At 39.3% G+C, this 18434-nt stretch overlaps 1 protein-coding gene across 8 annotated transcripts in view; it reads left to right on the plus strand.

The window, feature by feature from the left end:
• NRXN3 (neurexin 3) overlaps positions 1-18434 on the plus strand; it is a 965840-nt gene that overhangs the window by 857309 nt on the left and 90097 nt on the right. For 3 of the 8 annotated variants that reach the window (XM_009993918.1, XM_009993913.1, XM_009993915.1), the window contains one exon: positions 170-172. The exons of the other annotated variants lie outside the window; for them this stretch is intronic. In XM_009993918.1, the coding sequence (XP_009992220.1) occupies positions 170-172 (3 nt within the window). The remainder of the gene's footprint in view (positions 1-169; positions 173-18434) is intronic. 8 annotated transcript variants of the gene reach the window in all.

The raw sequence follows: 18434 nt of genomic DNA on the forward strand, positions 1-18434 counted from the left end.
CATCCCAAGATGGCAAAGCTCTAATGAAAAAAAAGCTTTTGATGAGTCTCTACTTTAAAGACTGATTTCATTGGCCCATTGGTACAGCTGAGAGTATGCAGCCTGGCTCTCATCCCACTTTTTCTGCTTCTCCCTTAGCTATTTTTTGTAAAGAGTCCAAAGCCCCCAGCCGGTACCATCTTTCAGAGTGCAATCCTTTCTCTTGCACTACCAGCCTGTTGAGTGAGATGATACAGTTGTATTGCTGCAGTGAAATTCATAAAATGGCATTTACTTATTCACAGTCATATCTCTTCTGTGATGATTAAATGGTAACATGATTTGGGCAGAGAAAGAGAGCAGAGTTTGGAAGCAAGAACCCAGATATGGGATAGAAAATTTTGATGCAAACTACTTTTCATGTAGGTTACAGAGGGATTAATTCAATAATATCAAATTACCTCTAAATACATCACAAGTATGTAGTATAGAAACAGATTTAGTGCCCACTGAAATACAGAATCTTTGGCATGTACTGTAGTAACTACCTAGACAGAAATATATGTATGATATGGTAATGTTCTGTATGGGAAAGGAATAAAAATATTCTTCAAGATTTGACTGAGTATTAGATAGGGTAGTGGTGTGGTGTGTTTAAATTATATTTATTAATGTAGTGCTCAGGATAGTCACAGCACCTTTAAAGCTCATATAATCTAAAATATAATTCTGTATTTTCTTTATTTCATTCATTTTCTGCAGAAGACAGGTGTGCTGCACTTCTAAAAGTGCCACAGTGAGCCAGGATTTCTGTACCCATCCAAAAAGAGAAAGTGATTTTACTGTAATATTATTTTTCCAGCATACACTTCCGAATTCTGACAAGTTCTGATGATGAAAATAAGCTCAGTCTTGTATTTCTGCTAAGTACAATTACGGTAAAAAGGAACACTGTATTTGTAAAATAGGTCATGCATATGCCGGTGTATTCTGTCACTTGTTGACATTGTCACCAGTGATACTGGAACATTTTACTTAATAACCATTGTTGCCTCCAAATGGAGATGAGTCTTTCATGACTCCAGGGGAGGGATTAGACTGGCTGTGTGTGGCAAACTTGAGTGCCACAAGTTGATGTGTATTATGATTTCTCGAAATATAGCTTACATTCATTCTTTGGAGAACCTATTTTTGTATAGTAGTGTTCTCAAGTAGCCACTTCAGTCACTCCTCTGTGTGTTTTGCTGAGACCCACATTGTCTTTTTATTTCTTCTGTCTAATAGTTTACAGAAGGCCTAAGTTAGCTGATTCATTTCTGCAAGTGTTGAGTTTACATTGCCTTTTATTTGCAGATCTGAACAATCATTTGGGACTTGCAGCAAAATCTCAGTGTGTGTGTTTTTACACACTTACCCAGTTCTGCTCTACTGTGAATTTTGGAAATTAAGTTGGTCCAGCGTAAGAAGGGGGGAGAGTGGGGGCACAGTCTGGCACTTTCCTAGAATTTCAGGATTTTAAAAATTTTCCTCTGATTTTTTTTTTTTTTTTTTAATCTTGATCAAGAACTAATTGAATTATTTGCTTGCTTTTAGGTGACCAAAAATCATGCCTTTTTCTGTAACAAAAGATAAGAAGCTGTAATACCAGCTGTAGTAAACCAATACGTACCTTCTTCAGACAAGGCAGCCAGGCATACATTCCTCAGAAAGTATCCTTAATAACATCACTATGTACTTTTTTTTTCAGGGCTTAGTATCCCTTTGTGTATTTAGACATGCTATTTGGCCTACCTAAATAAAAGTCACATGGAAGATTTTTTCAAATTCTGATTAATACGGTATGCGGGATCTAAAGCTACTGTAGGTGACCATACATTTACTCACAAGCCAAATGAAAAAATAGGACAAGTGTGTTGTTCTAGGACAGTTATAAAGTGACAATATATGCTGAAGAGATCCCGTACTGAAAAAGCAACTGCATAGAAGTAAATGGAGTAGAATCAATGGCTGTAGCTCAAATATAGTTGGAGGACTGGCTTTTTGTTTTAGCATATCTGCTCACTATTTATATATTTCAGGGAAATACATAAAAGCTGCAGATATTACCAAAACACTTCCAGAGCATATAGTTCCATTTGGGGGGGAAGGAGGGGGGAGGGTGTGTGTTTTCTTTTGGTTTGGTTTTGTTTTGGTTGGTTGGTTGGTTTTTTTACAAGTCTGACTGAGAACTGGGCATGTATCTCTTAGCTTTCCTAGCTCATATTTGAATGAATGCACAGAAATTAGAGATCCATGTTGTTGTGACAGAGCTAATTTCTGAAACCATCTAATTAATGCCTTGGGTTTTTTGGTAGAATGGTGGTGTTAACTTGCAGAAACAGAAGGATTTCTCCTAGTTGGGTTTTTTTTTTCATCTGTGAGATGCGTTGTCACTGATTTGCAGGATATGTCTGTCACAGTACAGCTCTTAAAAGTAGCTATTAGCAAGACAGGCTATACAACCAATCCTTTCTCTTCTCCCTTAGATGGCATATGAGTAGGTGTGATGTTGTTCATTTTGATTGCAATATTACTTCTATTATATTCTGAAAGATAAGAATTGGTTTCCACAAAATTTCAACAGAAAAATAAAGCCAAAGGAGCAAGGAATTGGATTTCAGTTCTCTTGGCATTACATGGGCTGCAAATGCTCCTCTTCTTTCCTACAGTGTGTTTTTGGACAAAAAAATTGGTCTGTTGGCTTTTCACCCTTATAATGACTCACGAAGGGACCGTCTTCCCTAATAATTGCTTTGAGGGTTTTCCACTTGTGGTGTGTTGCCCATTTTGCTGTGTCTCAGATCAGGTGTGCTAAGGAAATTCATTTGTAGGTGAGGACACTTCCACGGAATACCAGATGTTTGGAGAAGTATCCGTATAGCTTAGTAATTGCTCTTCTACTTTTTCTGTCTGCTTTGATCCACACTTCAACTTCCCCAGGGATAAAAGGAAGTTTTGTGGATTTTTTGGGCTTCCCCCCCCTCCCCGCCCCAAGCTTGCAGAGACACATTTCAGGATAACTTCTGGCAGTGAGATCTTAGGACCCATAGCTTCTTCCACTGCAGTTCAAAGTCAAGCAGATCTGGACTCTCACACACTTGTACAAAGATCATCTAAAAAGCCCCTCTTCCGTTCACTTACAACTGCTCTTTTCCAATGACTGTTTTGGAGCAGCAAAACTCATTCTTAGTGTAAAAACAGCCAGGTCAGGTAAGAAGAAAAAAATACTGTATGTTGTGTTCTGACATCCAAGCACTGGCCTCAGTGCCCAAGTCATACACAGAGATTTGCACAAATAGTTTGAATTTAATTTGGTCATAATGTCCTGGGTTTTTTGTTGTTGTTTTTCTCGCTGAAAGATGACCTCCAATGAAAGTATAAGGACATGAATGATTTTAATCTGTGGTAACAATGGAGAACCAGTCCTGACTGACTCCAGCAATATAAATATACAAAATGACAGATTGTCCTACTACCTCCCTCCCTGCTGCGTGAGCACACACAGCCACACTCAGTAGCACACAGCAAAATTCAAATTGGTCTTTATCTTTTATCTGTTGCCCCTGTGATTAATGCTGCTCTCGCTGGGAGACTAATCGAACAAGGGGAAATATAGAGAAAAAAATACGAATTTCTTGAGCCATCGTTATCAGTGTTATTATTATTCCTTTAATATATTTTCCTCCTGTTAGAAGAACTTAATGTACTGACACAGCAGGAAGCGAGAGGTGAGAGCACATTTGATGGGAAGAAGATGAATGAGGCAGGCCTTAGCAAATGGAACAGAGGCATTTTGCAGAAGGAGGTGAGCTGCCAGGCTGCTTTGGGGTTGCGGCATTTTAGCTAGAAGACCAAGAGGCTGTAACAGGCTGAATACAGGTCTTGAACCAGGAGCCACTGTTTTCCAAGCCATGCTTAATTCACTCAGCAGCTGTCAACAAACCTCCTCTCTAAATAGTCCTTTACTTTCCCTGTGAAGTAAAATAAGGGTACCCTGGTCTCTGGTCTGTCTCACAGCCAAGTGTACAGGCACTATTCTGATAGAATGGGCAATACTTTGTAAATTCCTTCAGATGTTATATTCCCTTTCCCTCTTGCCTTGTCCTTGGCCTACGTCTTTCATAGTGGTACCATGAATATGTAGTTCCAGTTGAATCCTACAGACGTGTACAGCATAGAGCAGAAAATTTACTCTGTGCTGCGGTAAAAGCAGAAATGGATTATTTGAATGACTTAGATTTAAATAGGAGGTCTTATGAGTGAGTAGGAATGGATTCTAATTGTTTTGTTTCCTAAGGATCATAAGAAAAATATTTAAATATATAGTAAATAAGAGGGCACGCCTCGTTTTCCCTTTGAGAAGAAGAATACAGAAAGGACTATCTGTAATAAAGGCATAGACTTGTTTAGGATTAAGGGTCATGTTGCCTCTCTCATTTCAGTATTCTGGCTGTTTTAACAAGTGTGACTATTCATTTTTCTAAATATAGTCTCTCTGCCTTATTACTTTATTACTCTTTGCTGTGAGTGTATTGGCATAATGTCCTCTTCCTTTACAGAGTAGGTTCAAGACTTGCAAATATGTTTAGGGTCCAAATCTTAAACATAATTATCTTAGCTCCCAATTGATTGCATTTAGGCAGCAGTTAATCGTGTTGTTCTCTGCTAGAGCAATGCTGTATGTTTGTATTAACACTTATATTAACATGTGGGTCTCTAGTGCCCAGGCTCGTTTGATTGTAATAGACATAACCTCATTAGAGATATTTATAGGAAAGCAAGCTAAAACTTATTTTGTGCACCTGATACATGCAACTTCTTCACTCACATTAATGTCATATATGTCTCCCAGTTTACATATACTAAAGTTGTTCTCTCACTGCCTAATCCATTGCCATTTACTTTGTCACATTTTAGACTTTTGTAATGACCTGAAGTTGTTCTTAAGCTTGTGAGCAATGGTTGTTCAGGTGACTGCTGCTGTCACCTGCTTGTCTTGAGATTTAGCCATTTGTAAGAATGAAATTTAGAAATGTAGATGTGCACGTACTGGGGATCAGCCATCAGGGAGGATTTCCAGCTGCTAGACTTAAATAAGTCCCAGGGTGAAAGGATAGATAGATAGATAGATAGATAGATAGATAGATAGATAGATAGATAGATAGATAGATAGATAGGAGGAAGAAGGAGGGATGTGTAGATGCCTCAGAAAGAACTACTGCAGTAGGATCATCTCCTGTAGAGGACTTTCTCCACCCTCACATCTGACCAATTGTGAGGTATTACTGCTTGTCTGAAGATGAATAATTATTTGGTGCTTAGATGCCTGATTACACACTGTCCTTCTGTTTATGGTCTCAAGCACAGCAGAGAAATTTCTGCGTGCTTGGTTGTAGCATTTTTTGCCCTGGCAAGAAGAACCACTTACAATCTGCAGTGAAAAGGCTTCATGTCTCTCTGGCTGCCTCTCAGCTAGTGTCTGATGCTTCCAAGTTGTTTGTTTTGTGCTTTCTTAACTGAAGCCATGGGAATGGTGTTAGCTTCTGCTCCATGTGATTCCTGGATGGAAGGGAGGGAGAAAGTTGGCAAGAACTGGAAAGGAGGGCAGGAGTCTGGCTGTGAATTTTTAAGGACTGGGATCTGCAATGTTCACTTTGGCCTTAGGAAATGCTGTAGTAATAGAAATGAGTTGCAGCCCTGCTGTCTGTGCCTTGCTCTTTTTATGATGCTTTGTTGTACAGTTCCAGCCAGGTCCCTGGATCAGGTCTTGAGCCTGAATTGCCCTCTCACTCCAGAAGGTCAGATTTTCTTTAGGAGGCCTTGGGAAGCTCTTCTGTTGCAGGTCTTGGCAGGGACTTATGCTCTCTTGATTATTGTAGTAGTGGACACTAGATGTCAAAGGAAGCCAGAGAATTAGAATGTTAAATGGTATCAGGGTTTCTGCTGGCAGTGGAGAAATAGGGTAAAAAGAAGGCAATATCATCACCTTCCCTGAGAGAGCTGCAGATTGAACAGGGCAGGGGGTGTAAAAAACAGTTGACAACACCAAGGATCATTCTAGAGTCAGAAAGAGGTGATGGCACAGGCTGGCTGTCCCTATGCGTCTACCAGGTTTGGTCACTTTGAATTTACTGACAGTTTTTCTCTTATTTGAACCTGATTTAGTGACAGCAGTAGCTGAAGGTCAGGAGGATTTTCAGATTTTATTTTTTAAAACTTTGTATCTGTTGTTAGCCCTTCTCTTGCTTTCTTGTTCTAATGCCAAGAGGCAACTTCTGTGATGGCAATGAAAGGTCCCAGTGGTTAGGCAGTGTCATACCCCATTTCTTCCAATAGGACATTACAGAGAAGAAAAGAGGAGTGTTTGCTATTATCTGTGGGCACAGCTAAGCTCCATCTGGCAAGTTGTATTTGTAGTGCCTGTCACATGTATTGCTTGGGCATCTTGAGATCTTTTCAGCTTAGGAGCCCACCCACCTGCAATGGTCCGTAGATTCAAACTAGAGGATGTGGGGAAAAACATTTACTGTAGAGCTATGTGAAGATTCTGTGAGGTTTAGATCAGGACTGTGTCATAACTTCATCACGTTGCAAGTCAGGGCATTATTCAGCAGTCTTGTGCAAAATCATCCATGGAAAGCAAAAGACTTAAAAATAAATAAAAATCAGACCAAACCCCTGTAATTTCTTGTTCTTTTTGCTGTCTAGGAAGACTTCTAAAAAAAAACAAACACCAAAAAACACCAACAAAAAAACCAAAACAACAAAAAAAAACAAACAACAAACTTCTGAAGAAGGGCAGGGCTGTCATTTTGCAACAATAAAGCTTCGTTAAAACCTTGTTTAATGTTTTTAATCATTCATAGATTGATTCTTCAGTGTGACTTGCATGAAAGTGTGGGATCTGGAAAAGAAAATTTTCTGACTTTAGAGATGTGCAGATAAAAATTATGTTAAAAATAATAATATTCATCTTGGTTTCAAAATTGTCAAAGTTATCAGCGACCATGAATGGCCATACTCACTGCTTCTAGAATCAAATTTTCTTTTATAAAACTATTAATTTAAGAATATCTGGTGGCCAGTTCTAAAATACTGTAGAACGATAGTAGGGAGGCTGTGTTTGTGAAAATAACTGTTCCTTCTGAAAACACCGAGCAATGTTATAGCAAAAAATTCACATAATTGAAGAGATGAGCATAGGCATTTATTACTGGAAGTTGTACACACATCCTGGAAGAGATTAGGAGAAGTTAAACATGCTGTTGTGTAACTCTGATATGGTGTCTATAGTAGGTCTGTGTTTTTTATCACTGCTTGTAGTTATTGTTCATTTAACCAGATCATGTTGTTCCAGGTGCTATTTCTGCTCTATTTTAATGCATCTGGCATAATTTTCTCTAACCCACATGGCAGCATCAGGAAGTAAATTTTAACTTGATTGACCTTCTTTGTCATCAGACTGCAGGAGTTAAGCCATTTCTGGTTCTAGATACAGAATTTTGCTGTCCTGCATGGGTGTAATTTGAGGAAACTCATAATTTAGTTGATGCTTCGACATAGTGCCAAGTAGAGTTTTCTAAAGCATTCTCTTCAGCCAAATATCACTGGATAGAGCTGTGGTTCTTTGTCCTGTAGCAAGGGAAGTGAATGGTTTTCAGAACCTTTTGACCAAAAGCTTCAGTCTCTGGGATAGACCATATGGCAGCTGCTGGAGTACTGTGAATGCATGTGAGTGATAAAAAAGGACAACAAATTCTTTCTGAAGCACCTTATAAACTGTATTTAAGAATTTTTATTTTGTTTTTCACCACAGATACACAGCTAATTGTAGGTTAGTACCTGCATTACTGTTTAATAATTCATAGCTAAGACAGCAGTAGTTTCTGATGGCAACTAAAGAAGCTTTCACCATGGCCATGAAGGAAGAAAAAACAACATAGAGAAGCAGGATATAATTAACCAATTTGTCATTGCATCAAGACACTAATAAATAAGATTTTTTTAAAAAGGTTATTGAACAGTCAAATTATCTCAATAAGACTATAACCTCAACAATAGCCTTTTCTGACATGCAAAATTATGTGCACTGATTAAAGACAATCCTTCCCATCTGCATTTCATGTCTGTGCCCTCTATATCTTGTTAACATATGCAAGCTGTTCTCATCCACATAGACAATAAGTGGTTTGGGTTTGGGGTTTTTTGCGTTTCTTTTTCTGTCAAGGAAAGATGGGTAGCTCTGGGTAGCAGTGAAACAATGTCTAAACTAGGTCTATATGTACTCGGTTTAGGCAATGGAAAACTTTTTTCATATCGACTTGTCATGTTGTTTATTGAGAACCAGGGAACATTATCTCACACAAACTGGCTCACACGTGACCACGTATTAGCATGGTTGTTGTGAGGTCATACTGCAGCAGTCTGCAGAGGTAGCTGGGGTTCAAATTGGCACTAGTGAGCAGAGGAGGCAACCGGCCAACTGGATTAGCAGAATCAGAGAAAAAAGCTTCAATGTTTGGGACTCAAAGACTTGCCTTACTGAATTTGGTCATTTAGTAGGTCATCATTCAAATCTCTCTGAATACTGCTTTAAGCTGCCTCTTGGCAGAGCTGGCAGATCAGGACATATGCCTGTATCTGAGCAGCTTCAGGTCACAGCCTGAGCTGCAATGCCAACCCCTTTAGATGAGCAGATTACACTGCATGATGGTTCCTGAAATGGAGGTGGGAAAAAATGGACACAGAGTCTTCTTCATTACTCTTGCTGCAGGGGCAGTAACCTCTGGCTGGTGGATAAGGAGGACAGCTGAGGATGCTAACAGATTCAACCACTGCCACAAGAGTAAAAAATTATGTTAGTCAGAGATTAAGCTAGTTCTTAATATGGCAAATCTTTTCAATGCCCTTGCAATGTTTTCTTGAAGTTTCTCTGCATGGCATCACATTCTGTAATGCTAAGTGGAGATACATATCCAAAGTTTTCAATGGGATACAGCACTTGGTTCAGCAGGATATCCTTTTTCCGTAGGTGCATTCACCTAATAACTTATTTCTGGGAATCATATTCCTTCTGTAATATTTCTGCCACTTTCAAGTCCCTCTTAAACCAGTGAAAGATTTTCGTTAGTTGTCAGGAGTTTTCATTAAAATGATCTTTGGCTTTGACCTCTTACACTGAGATCTTGCACCTCATGAGAAAAGTTTATTCGTTGCTTCTTTTATACCAGGCTAAAATCCTTACAGCTTCTGAGGAATTTCTTTCAAAAAGAAAAGTCAGGTAAGCCCAATTATTTCCCTGCGCAGGAGTGCAATGTTTCTTATTAAAATACACCTTGAGTGGCACACCTGCACGGTCCTCTCACTAAGGCTGAGATGTTTGCTGTGCTGTTCAAGGCTTCTGTAAAAGAGATGAGCTCACATGTGCTTTCCAGGCTTTACTGAGTCATCTTTATCTGCAGACCTGGAAAACAAATCAAAGGAAAACCATTCATGTCAAACTGGATTTTTTTTTCTTCTAAGTTAAAAAAAGCTTTCTGAGATGTGGAGCACTTCTTGAATGACCTCCACTGTGCTTTCTGAAGCTGCTCTGCTGTGGAGAGTTTATGTGCTGTCAGTGGCAGCTGTCCTTCCCAAAAGAATTTGCAGTAACATTGTTAGACTGATAGGGCTCCGATTTAACCTTTTCTGTCTCTGCTTGCATCTTTGTTTTTTCTCCCCTCTCTTGCCATCACATCACACTGCCTTTCTCCTTCCTTGTCCAGGTCTCTTTCCACAGCTCCCTGCTGCTTCTTCACTGCTTTCACCTTTTGTTTATTGTAATGTCAGCTGAATTCAAACCTTATCCATTGATATTAACTGGCTCAAATGGAATTGCTTTTTCAAGTCCCACATATGCTAAGGGCCCTGTAGCATCCTTGCCTGCTTTGAACAGGGTTTGTTTTTCCCATTTCCAGCAGATTTGCAAAGTGCAAAGAGAACGAAGCTCTTCCCTGCGAGAACGGGAGGCACCTGCCTTGCAGAATTTACTCTTAATTTGATTGACAGGCTTATCAGGCAGTAGCAGAGACCATGAAACAAGCAGGAGGTTTCAGAGAATGCTGTTGACCTGCCCAGTGCATCTGCTCATGGATTTAGCATGCATGTGCTATATTCCTCTTGAATTCTGTCTGTGGATGTTGATTCCCATAGTGTGAGGATTTTCTGCCTTAAAATATTTTCCTGCTTAAGGTTCCTGCAAGCTCTGTTTTTGAAAACACCTGATCTTCCCACAATGTTTATTACTCCATTAGCCATGATAACACAGCAGGATATTTAACAAAACATAAACTATTGACTTTTTTTTTTTAAATGAGTCACTTTTTTATTTGCCTAGCCTTAGTTTTGTCATACAGAACAGCACAAATGAGACCCTCTAGTCAACTGCACTTGTTGTTTGATTTTTTTTTTCTATAATCTAATCTTTCTTTGTTTTTAAACTAACCCATCCTCATTCATAAGACCTGGCAGCCTAAAATTCAGTGCATACTGGAGAAGCAGTTTAAATCAGCCTTCGTTAAACTCCATGCCTCTGTCTAGAATGCTCTCACTCACCTGTAGCACCGTGACTTAAGATGATGAAAAGCTGTCACATGTAACTTCACTGTGGTCATGGCAGTTACTGTAGAGGGGTGACAACTTAAGCTAACTAGAAATCAAAATAAGATGTCTCTCTTCTTTGCAATCAAAATTAAACAAAACAGTTGTGAATTAGGAATAAGAGAAATGAGAATGAAAGGGGAAACAAGTTTCTCATCTACTTGCTACTTTATAAAAGCCTTCTTTCTTTTCTTTTTATGCTTTCTCCTCTGAATACAATGACAAGCTCAAGATCCAGCTTGTAACTATCTTCTGCAACCTCATGATGATCTAAGAATTACATTATATGGGCTACCCAGAGTGCTTATGGGCTCTTTCTTTTCTGTCAGTAATGCAGGAAATAAATGAAATTAAATAAAGTCAGTGCATCAGGGGCTCTTTCATTGCTGCAGAAATGGTCAGATGTAATAATCTGGTATTATGAGAATTGTCATTGTTCCCTTTGCTGCTTGCCACTTTCTGGTGAGGACTTCCAATACCTGAAGGGGGCCTACAAGAGAGCTCGGGAGGGATTTTTTTACAAGAATGTGTAGTGATAGGACAAGAGGTAATAGCTTTAAACTGGAAGAGGGTAGATTTAGGTTTGACATTAGGAAGAAATTATTTACTATGAGGGTGGTGAGGCACTGGAACAGGTTGCCCAGGGAAGTTGAGGATGCCCCATCCCTGAAAGTGTTCAAGGCCAGGCCAGGTTGGATGGGACTTCGAGCAACCTGTTCTTCCAGGAGGTGTCCGTGCCCATGCACGGGTGTTGAAACTAAATAATCTTTAAGGTCCATTCCCATCCAAACAGTTCTGTGATTCATTTCTGCTGAGGAGAGTGGCTTTTTATGCAGGCAGGCTGTGGTCTGCTACTTGCAGCATGATTGGGAAACTTCTAAATTTGTTCTACATTGCTAATACTCAGAAGGCTTTTTTGGAACAGCTTTATTTGGCTCGTTTATTTCCAGAGCAAAACCAGTGTTCCCTTCCCCAGAACTATTTTAGATCACTCTTGCTATCAGACAAATTAAGAAGGAAAACAAGAGGCATGGATTTAACCTCTCTTAACATTATCTTAGTGATGGAGTCATAAACAGGGAAGTATAACAGTAAAATGTAATTGTGAGTTATATTTAAGAATCAGAATGTTCCTAAACTGTAATTTTAGCTGGGTGGGGGAGCTGCCATCTCTCTTATTCCAAAGCCATCTAGGACTGAGGCCATGCTTTCTCTGAATATTTCTCTTGCCCTCTGTGCATGCTGGAATGTCTTTCTACCTGTATACTTTCAAATCAGCTTGAGCCACAATTCAAAGATAATAAGTGCTGCAGAGCTCCCCCTTCCTTGGGGCTTTTCCAGGATAACAGTTTTATTCATTCTTTACTCGACACATGCCTTTCAGCTAGACGGAATGTTTTCCAGGCTGTGCAAGGCTTTGCTTATTCATATTGAGAAGCATTCACAGTAATATATGCTCTTCCAAAGACACAGTTTTACTTCACTTTGAGTTCCTTCTCCAACCCTCACGTAATACTAAAAGTACACTGAACTTAGTGCTTTCTTTTTTACTTCGTTCTGTGCTGTTTGTCAGCTTTGGGCACCATGCTGTAATACATGTCACTACTGACATGATTTTACTTTGTGGAGGGATGTCTGCAGACATGCAAAGTGGGACTGTCATCATACTGAACTTCAGCAACAGAAAAGTTAGTTAGATAGTCATAGCTAGTACTTTAAATCATTTTTATGGCTGATGGAAAGAGGTGGAGATCATCCCATTGTAAAATAGATGCCTAACTTAGGAGGAGCTAACTGTCCCCTGGAGATCTCTGTGACAGTAAAAAAATCCTGAAAAACTAACCCAAGAATGGATATTTGATTTCTGGATTACTACATTTCCATGCTATAAACTTGTATATATATATATGCAAGCATTTTCTTGGTTTTACTTATTTTGTTGGTTTGGTTTGGTTTTTTGCATTACCTTCCCTCTTGCTTTTCTTATTTCCTCTTTGGCAAGAGCTAGGATGGGAAGGGATTATCAGTAGAAAAAAAAAAGTGTGACTATTCATGGTAAACCATGAAAAGCATGAATAGCAAACTAGTTTGATTATGCAGCTTCTTCATAAGTAGTTCTCTCTTCTTGAGTGCAGGAAGCTTAGGGATTCACTCACAGTGGGTACTGCATGTGATCTCCATCAAAGCTTCACAGTCCAAAGCTGCCTTACACAGACTCTGGCAGCAATTGATAAGAATAAACATGTTTTCTGTAACACCTTGCTTGAAAGCTGGCATTGAGAAAACTGAAGTTACACAGGTAAGGAACAAAAGTACTATTGCATAGGTCTTTGAAGAGGTTGCTCTTAGCACTTCTGCTCTTCAAGATGATATCTGAAATGGTCACGCATGCAAAGATAATTCTCATGAAAAAGAATACTCTCTCTGCTCTCTGGCACATTAGTGAAAATCCAGACCTTTCAACCACTTTTGTTAACACCACTATCAGCAAGTGGAAGTTGAAGGGAAAAAGAAAGGACTCTTGTGGTATTGCACAGGGCAGGAATTCTTCTGGGAACATATTTTGTAGTGTTACTGACCCAAAATGATGCTGAAATTTACTCAAACTCTAAAAACTTAATTTTGCTATCCCCAGTCCTCTCACTTCCCTGGTCTCAAACATGGTCTCTTCTGTAGATAGTTAACTCTGAGCACATTCTTCAGTGAAGAAATTTGTGGTTTGTACTGTGCCGAGTCTGTTCTTACTAATAAATAAATAACTTCTGCTGTCGTCTTCTCTAGTACAGGCCAGTAGATAGGACACCAGAATCAACTCTCTAGGGCCGAACTATATGATTCTAGGAGTCTATTGTAGGAAAACCTCACTTGAGTCACTGGGTCAAGTTCCCCAGCTATTACAGACACCATTTTCTATAATGTCTTAAATGTTTTTTTCCTAGACTTTGCCTAACATTTCAGCATATTATTGCCCAAGACACTTTAACCTCTGTGTGCCTATGTTTCTTCCTTATGTAATGTGGGATTGGTATTTCCTTTTTCTTTTTCTTATTTTGTAAAGTGTTTTCAGATGTATGGCTGAACAATACTAAATAATTGTTTGTATCAATACGATCACATACTATCTGATGGATCTTTCCTGCCAGAGCCTAAAGAAACCTACTTTCAGCTGACGTATCTTCATGGACAACAGTGCAGGACACTGAAAATAACAAATGTCCTTCTTTGGGATTATTTTTATTTATTTGATGCACCAGAAACCCAGCAGGCAGAGTCAGGAGTAATGAGCTGCTTTTTGCACCCTGTAGAAATTAATAATGGCCTTGACAGGCCTCGGTTTGCTAACTTGCAAATTGAAAGTACGCTTGTCACAGATCACAAGCATGGTCATGTGGTAAAATGGGTGCTGTCTGCCCTCAAACTGGAGCTGCAGAGATAACGAAAATGCATGTACAGCTCAGCACTTGTCACTGCTGGGACTGAAAGTAACCACAGCAGACGATGAGCAGTACATGCCGTACACACAGTGTTGCTATTCTGAGCTGTATAAAAATAACTTCGATTTTCTTTTCTGTATACTGTCTTCTTTTCCTGCCCAGTGCTGTTCCCTCAGAGCTTTGCACAGGCCAGCAAAAACTTGTTAGCATTGCTGGGACAAGCCTCCATTGTTTGACTGCAGAGAAGCAGGGCATGCCATAGGTGTTTGAGAGGAACACGGTGCATCTCCAGCACGAGTATGGCCTAGAACTTTATTTCTTCTGGTACAGGGAACATATATGGCTCTTACCAGTGGCTGGAGTCACCGAAAGAGCATTGATTGGAAGTTAGTGACCACACTCAGAGCTGAGCTTTTTTGTTCTCACTCCAAAGCCATCTGAGTCCCTTTATTAGAGTAAAAGGATGGCTTGCTTCTTTGGGTTGGTACATTTGTTTGATTAACACAGTGTTTAACAAAGAAGAAAAGGTGGCCTGGCTATGTGAGGGATAAGAACATTAGTAGAGATTCCAAGCACTTAGGCTGTCAAACAAAATGTGCTGTCAGTCTCTTTAGGCACACTTTCACACACAAGCAGGCTATGTTACTGCACTTCCACTTATTTTTAATAAAAATTTTATTCAGAGCTTTATGGCAGGTAAGAATACCACATAATTATAACAGTAGTTCTACAGTAAGCCTGTGTCCAGATGTTTCTTTGTGATTTTCTTGTTTCTAGTGCACACATGCAATTAAGTTATTTCTTTGAACCTTGTAAAACTATAATGGCAGGTACCAGTACCATGCCAGCACGAGATCGTGTGGTATCTGATGGTTACCAACAGCTACCAAATGCTGTTAGTAGCTGTTTGAACTGTCAAAACTGAATGTAAATGCTGGACTGGTATTTGAGGGGATTTTGAAAAATGGAGTGAGTTATATTGCTAAATAACATCAGTTTGGATTAAAATATCTCATTCAAAAAATTTAAAAAAAGGGGGAGAATTTTCAGTCAATGTAATTTCTTAACTTCAATATTTCATTCCTCTATAACAATGATTTTCTGTCACTTTATAGTGAGTTCCAGTTACCTCTTATCAGCCACTGCCTGCTCTTATGTCTGGTATCTGCACCACACAGGAAAAGGATTATTGCTTTTCTTAAATTAATTCTTGCAGTACTTTTTAATGCATGGATAATTTGTTTGTGTCTTAGCTCCTGTAAGTGCTCTTTATAGAGCCTTCATTTTATTTAGAGGTTGAAAGAAAATTCTCCTTTAACATTGCAGACCTAAAACTCACAACTAGTTTTGTCCTCTTCTGACAGCCCTGCTCTCAAGACAGCTTTTCCTTTTACTTTCCTTATTTTTACTGAATATATAAGAAACCCTGAGGCTGGAATGTTGTCTTTCCCCCCTCTATCAAGACACATGTCTCAGAAACAGACTGTCCCCAGCTGGAAGGACCTTAAAAGTGATCCAGACTTTGTGTATCACAGCATCTTCTAATATTTCTTTAGTTGTTATTAGATAGCAAGCTTCTGCATTGCTGGCATGTGCAAGCACCAGTGATACTGTGCTCACTGAGGTGGAAGGAATCTTTTAAAATAAAAGATCAATCATTTTGCAGGTGTATAGGTTTTCCTCAGCCCCTTGAAGGCTTCACTTACTTTTGAAAGACATCTGTGACTATATCATGTGAATAAAGTGTGTTTCCTGCCTCTAGATTTCCAGAACACATCCAGTGTAAGTCACTAGTGGTTGAGCATCAATATTGTTTGTAAGATTTCTGTGGCTTATGTGAAATGTGTGGGTAGGTATTATAACCCACAATTTATAGCTGATTTAGTGCACTTGGCTGTTCACTTCAGCTGATGAAACCTTTGGTAAACCTACCAGTGGTTCAAGTGTGAAGCAGCGGTGGATCAATTTGGTGGAAACTAGTAGTAGCACTGACCTATAGCTTGGTAGGATTGATCCTTCATTTGTCAAATGTAGCACTGTAGTACCTCTCAGCTGCACAGGAGCATTGGTATTATCTGCCATTTCCTTCCTTGGTTCATGCAAGGTATGACTTACCACTCACCTCTCTGTATTACAGTCTCTTTCTTCCATGCTGAGCTTATAACCATTTCTAAAACAAAAAACTCCCTGAAGTCTGTATAGCACTCCTCCTCTATGGATAGGCAAGCTCCCTGGGGAAGCAGCTCTGCACAACCCCTTGCTGCCATCTCCTGCCTATGGAGGATGTTTGCCACCAGACCAACCCAAGGGCAAAGATGATCCAGTAGCAACCAAGTGAAGGTCAGAGAAACGTATTTGATGGTGCTATGTCACTGTCTGTTGCCTGGCATTTTCAGCCAATGGATAATGACTGCATAGAGATAGCTGTGCTGCACTAGGACTTGAAGAGATTATTTCATTAGCCTAGGAGTGACAAATATATGGAAGCACTGCCACAGCAACTTGTTTGTTTCAGGTCAAGGCACTGCAAATGCCCTTAGGTAATCAGATCCAATAAAAATACTGGCTACTTTGACCTTTGGAGCTAACAAGTTGTGTTGAGATCAGTCACACTCTTTTTCTTTCACTTTCTTTCCATCTCCCTTTCTTTCCCTGTAATTTATGCATTTAATTGGTAATGCAAAGCCCCTTCATTTACAACTGAGGAGAGTATTCCGTAGGAAATATTCTTTTATTTTCTAAACAGATAGATATAACATTAAAGAGATTTTTGTGTGATCTTCCATTTAGTGGTTAATAACTTGGAAGTTAGTGAAAAACACTACATGATACTGATCTTATATTTGTTAGTGAAAGAATGTGAGCATCAGTAGGAGGGTAATTCTGGTTTATTTGGTTTAATTTATTGAAGAAGTACCATGACTAATGCAGTTCTTAAAACCCCTGCCAAAATGGCACATGTTCATTAAATCATTGCTTGGAGTACACTGAACTTTTTACCTTTTTTTTTTTTTTCTATAGCTTCAGAGAATAATAAGCTAACATTCACACTTCTGCACTTTCATATATTATATTATTGAAGGCATAACTTCTGTCCTTTTCTGAAAGATCCCAATATCATGGATATTTAGGCTAGAGACTATAACCTGTGAAGCCTCCTAACATGAGAGAGTTAAAGTCTTTAAATCTGAAATCACCAGGAGAAATGATTCACTGGAAAACATTGCCAATGGAAGTTGTGGATGCCCCATCCCTAGAAGTGTTCAAGGCCAGGATGGATGGGACATGGAGCGACCTAATCTAGTGGGACATGTTCTTGCTTATGCAGAGGGGATGGAACTAGATGATCTTTAAGGTTCCTTCTAACCCAAACCATTCTATGATTTTACCAAGTCTTGACCACTGTGGTAAAGTCGGGAGCTTGATCACTGAAATACTGTTGTTCTTTACTGTATGTATACACATTGTGAATGTGACCAAAGTGGGAATTGAGTTGTTCTGCTTAATTCACAACTTTATGCTGAGGCCAGGGATTATGACTTTAGAGGAAAAAAATCATCTTAGCAAAGGATATCATTCCTGCAGAATAGGATTAATGACCTACTGATAGAAGGAAGTTTGTAATGAGAAATCTTTGATCTTCAGCACTGTTGAAATCCACTATTGCCAGTCATTTTCAAACAAAGATGCTACGAAGACTGAAAAAGATTTCTTTTAAAGGAATATTTGCAGTGCTGGAGTTGACACCCTTGAAAGCTGAGTGGAAGAAAACATGCTGTCAACTCTCCAACTCATACAGGTTGTTCATATATTTCTCCTATGCAGCTATCAGTGTGGCCATACACAGGAGAGGGAAGATAATGATTTTCCATCAAATGGCCATACTGCTTGTTTTTGTAATTAGCCAGTCAGCAGCCTATAGGGTATGGCTTCACCTGCTGTACAGAATAATTAATCACTGGCTAGGAAGAAAGAGCTGCTTATCTCTCTATTCCTTGTAGAAATACAAGAGCTTTGACATGCAGGTTGATGCCAGTATAACAGGCATTCCCAGACTCTCTGACACTGGGGAATATTCAGCAATGTTCTAGGAGCAGAAAGCCACATCTAATTTGCATATGAATTCACTTACATATTTTAGCCATAATGTATTCCTGAAGCAATTCTGTTAAGTGCTCTGCTCTTCTACAACAAACCAACAGCTATTGAATCAAAAGCGTTTAGACCAGAATATTGTAAAGACAAGCTCCAGGGCACTTCTGTATCCAAAGTGAATCATGACGGCACAGTGTCACCTCTGATCCCAGCTTCCTGACCTCTTTGCTCACTCATTCTTGTGAAAGA

Source organism: Chaetura pelagica, unplaced genomic scaffold (genome assembly GCF_000747805.2).
Source record: "Chaetura pelagica isolate M959 unplaced genomic scaffold, ChaPel_1.0 scaffold11, whole genome shotgun sequence".
Lineage (NCBI taxonomy): Eukaryota > Metazoa > Chordata > Aves > Apodiformes > Apodidae > Chaetura > Chaetura pelagica.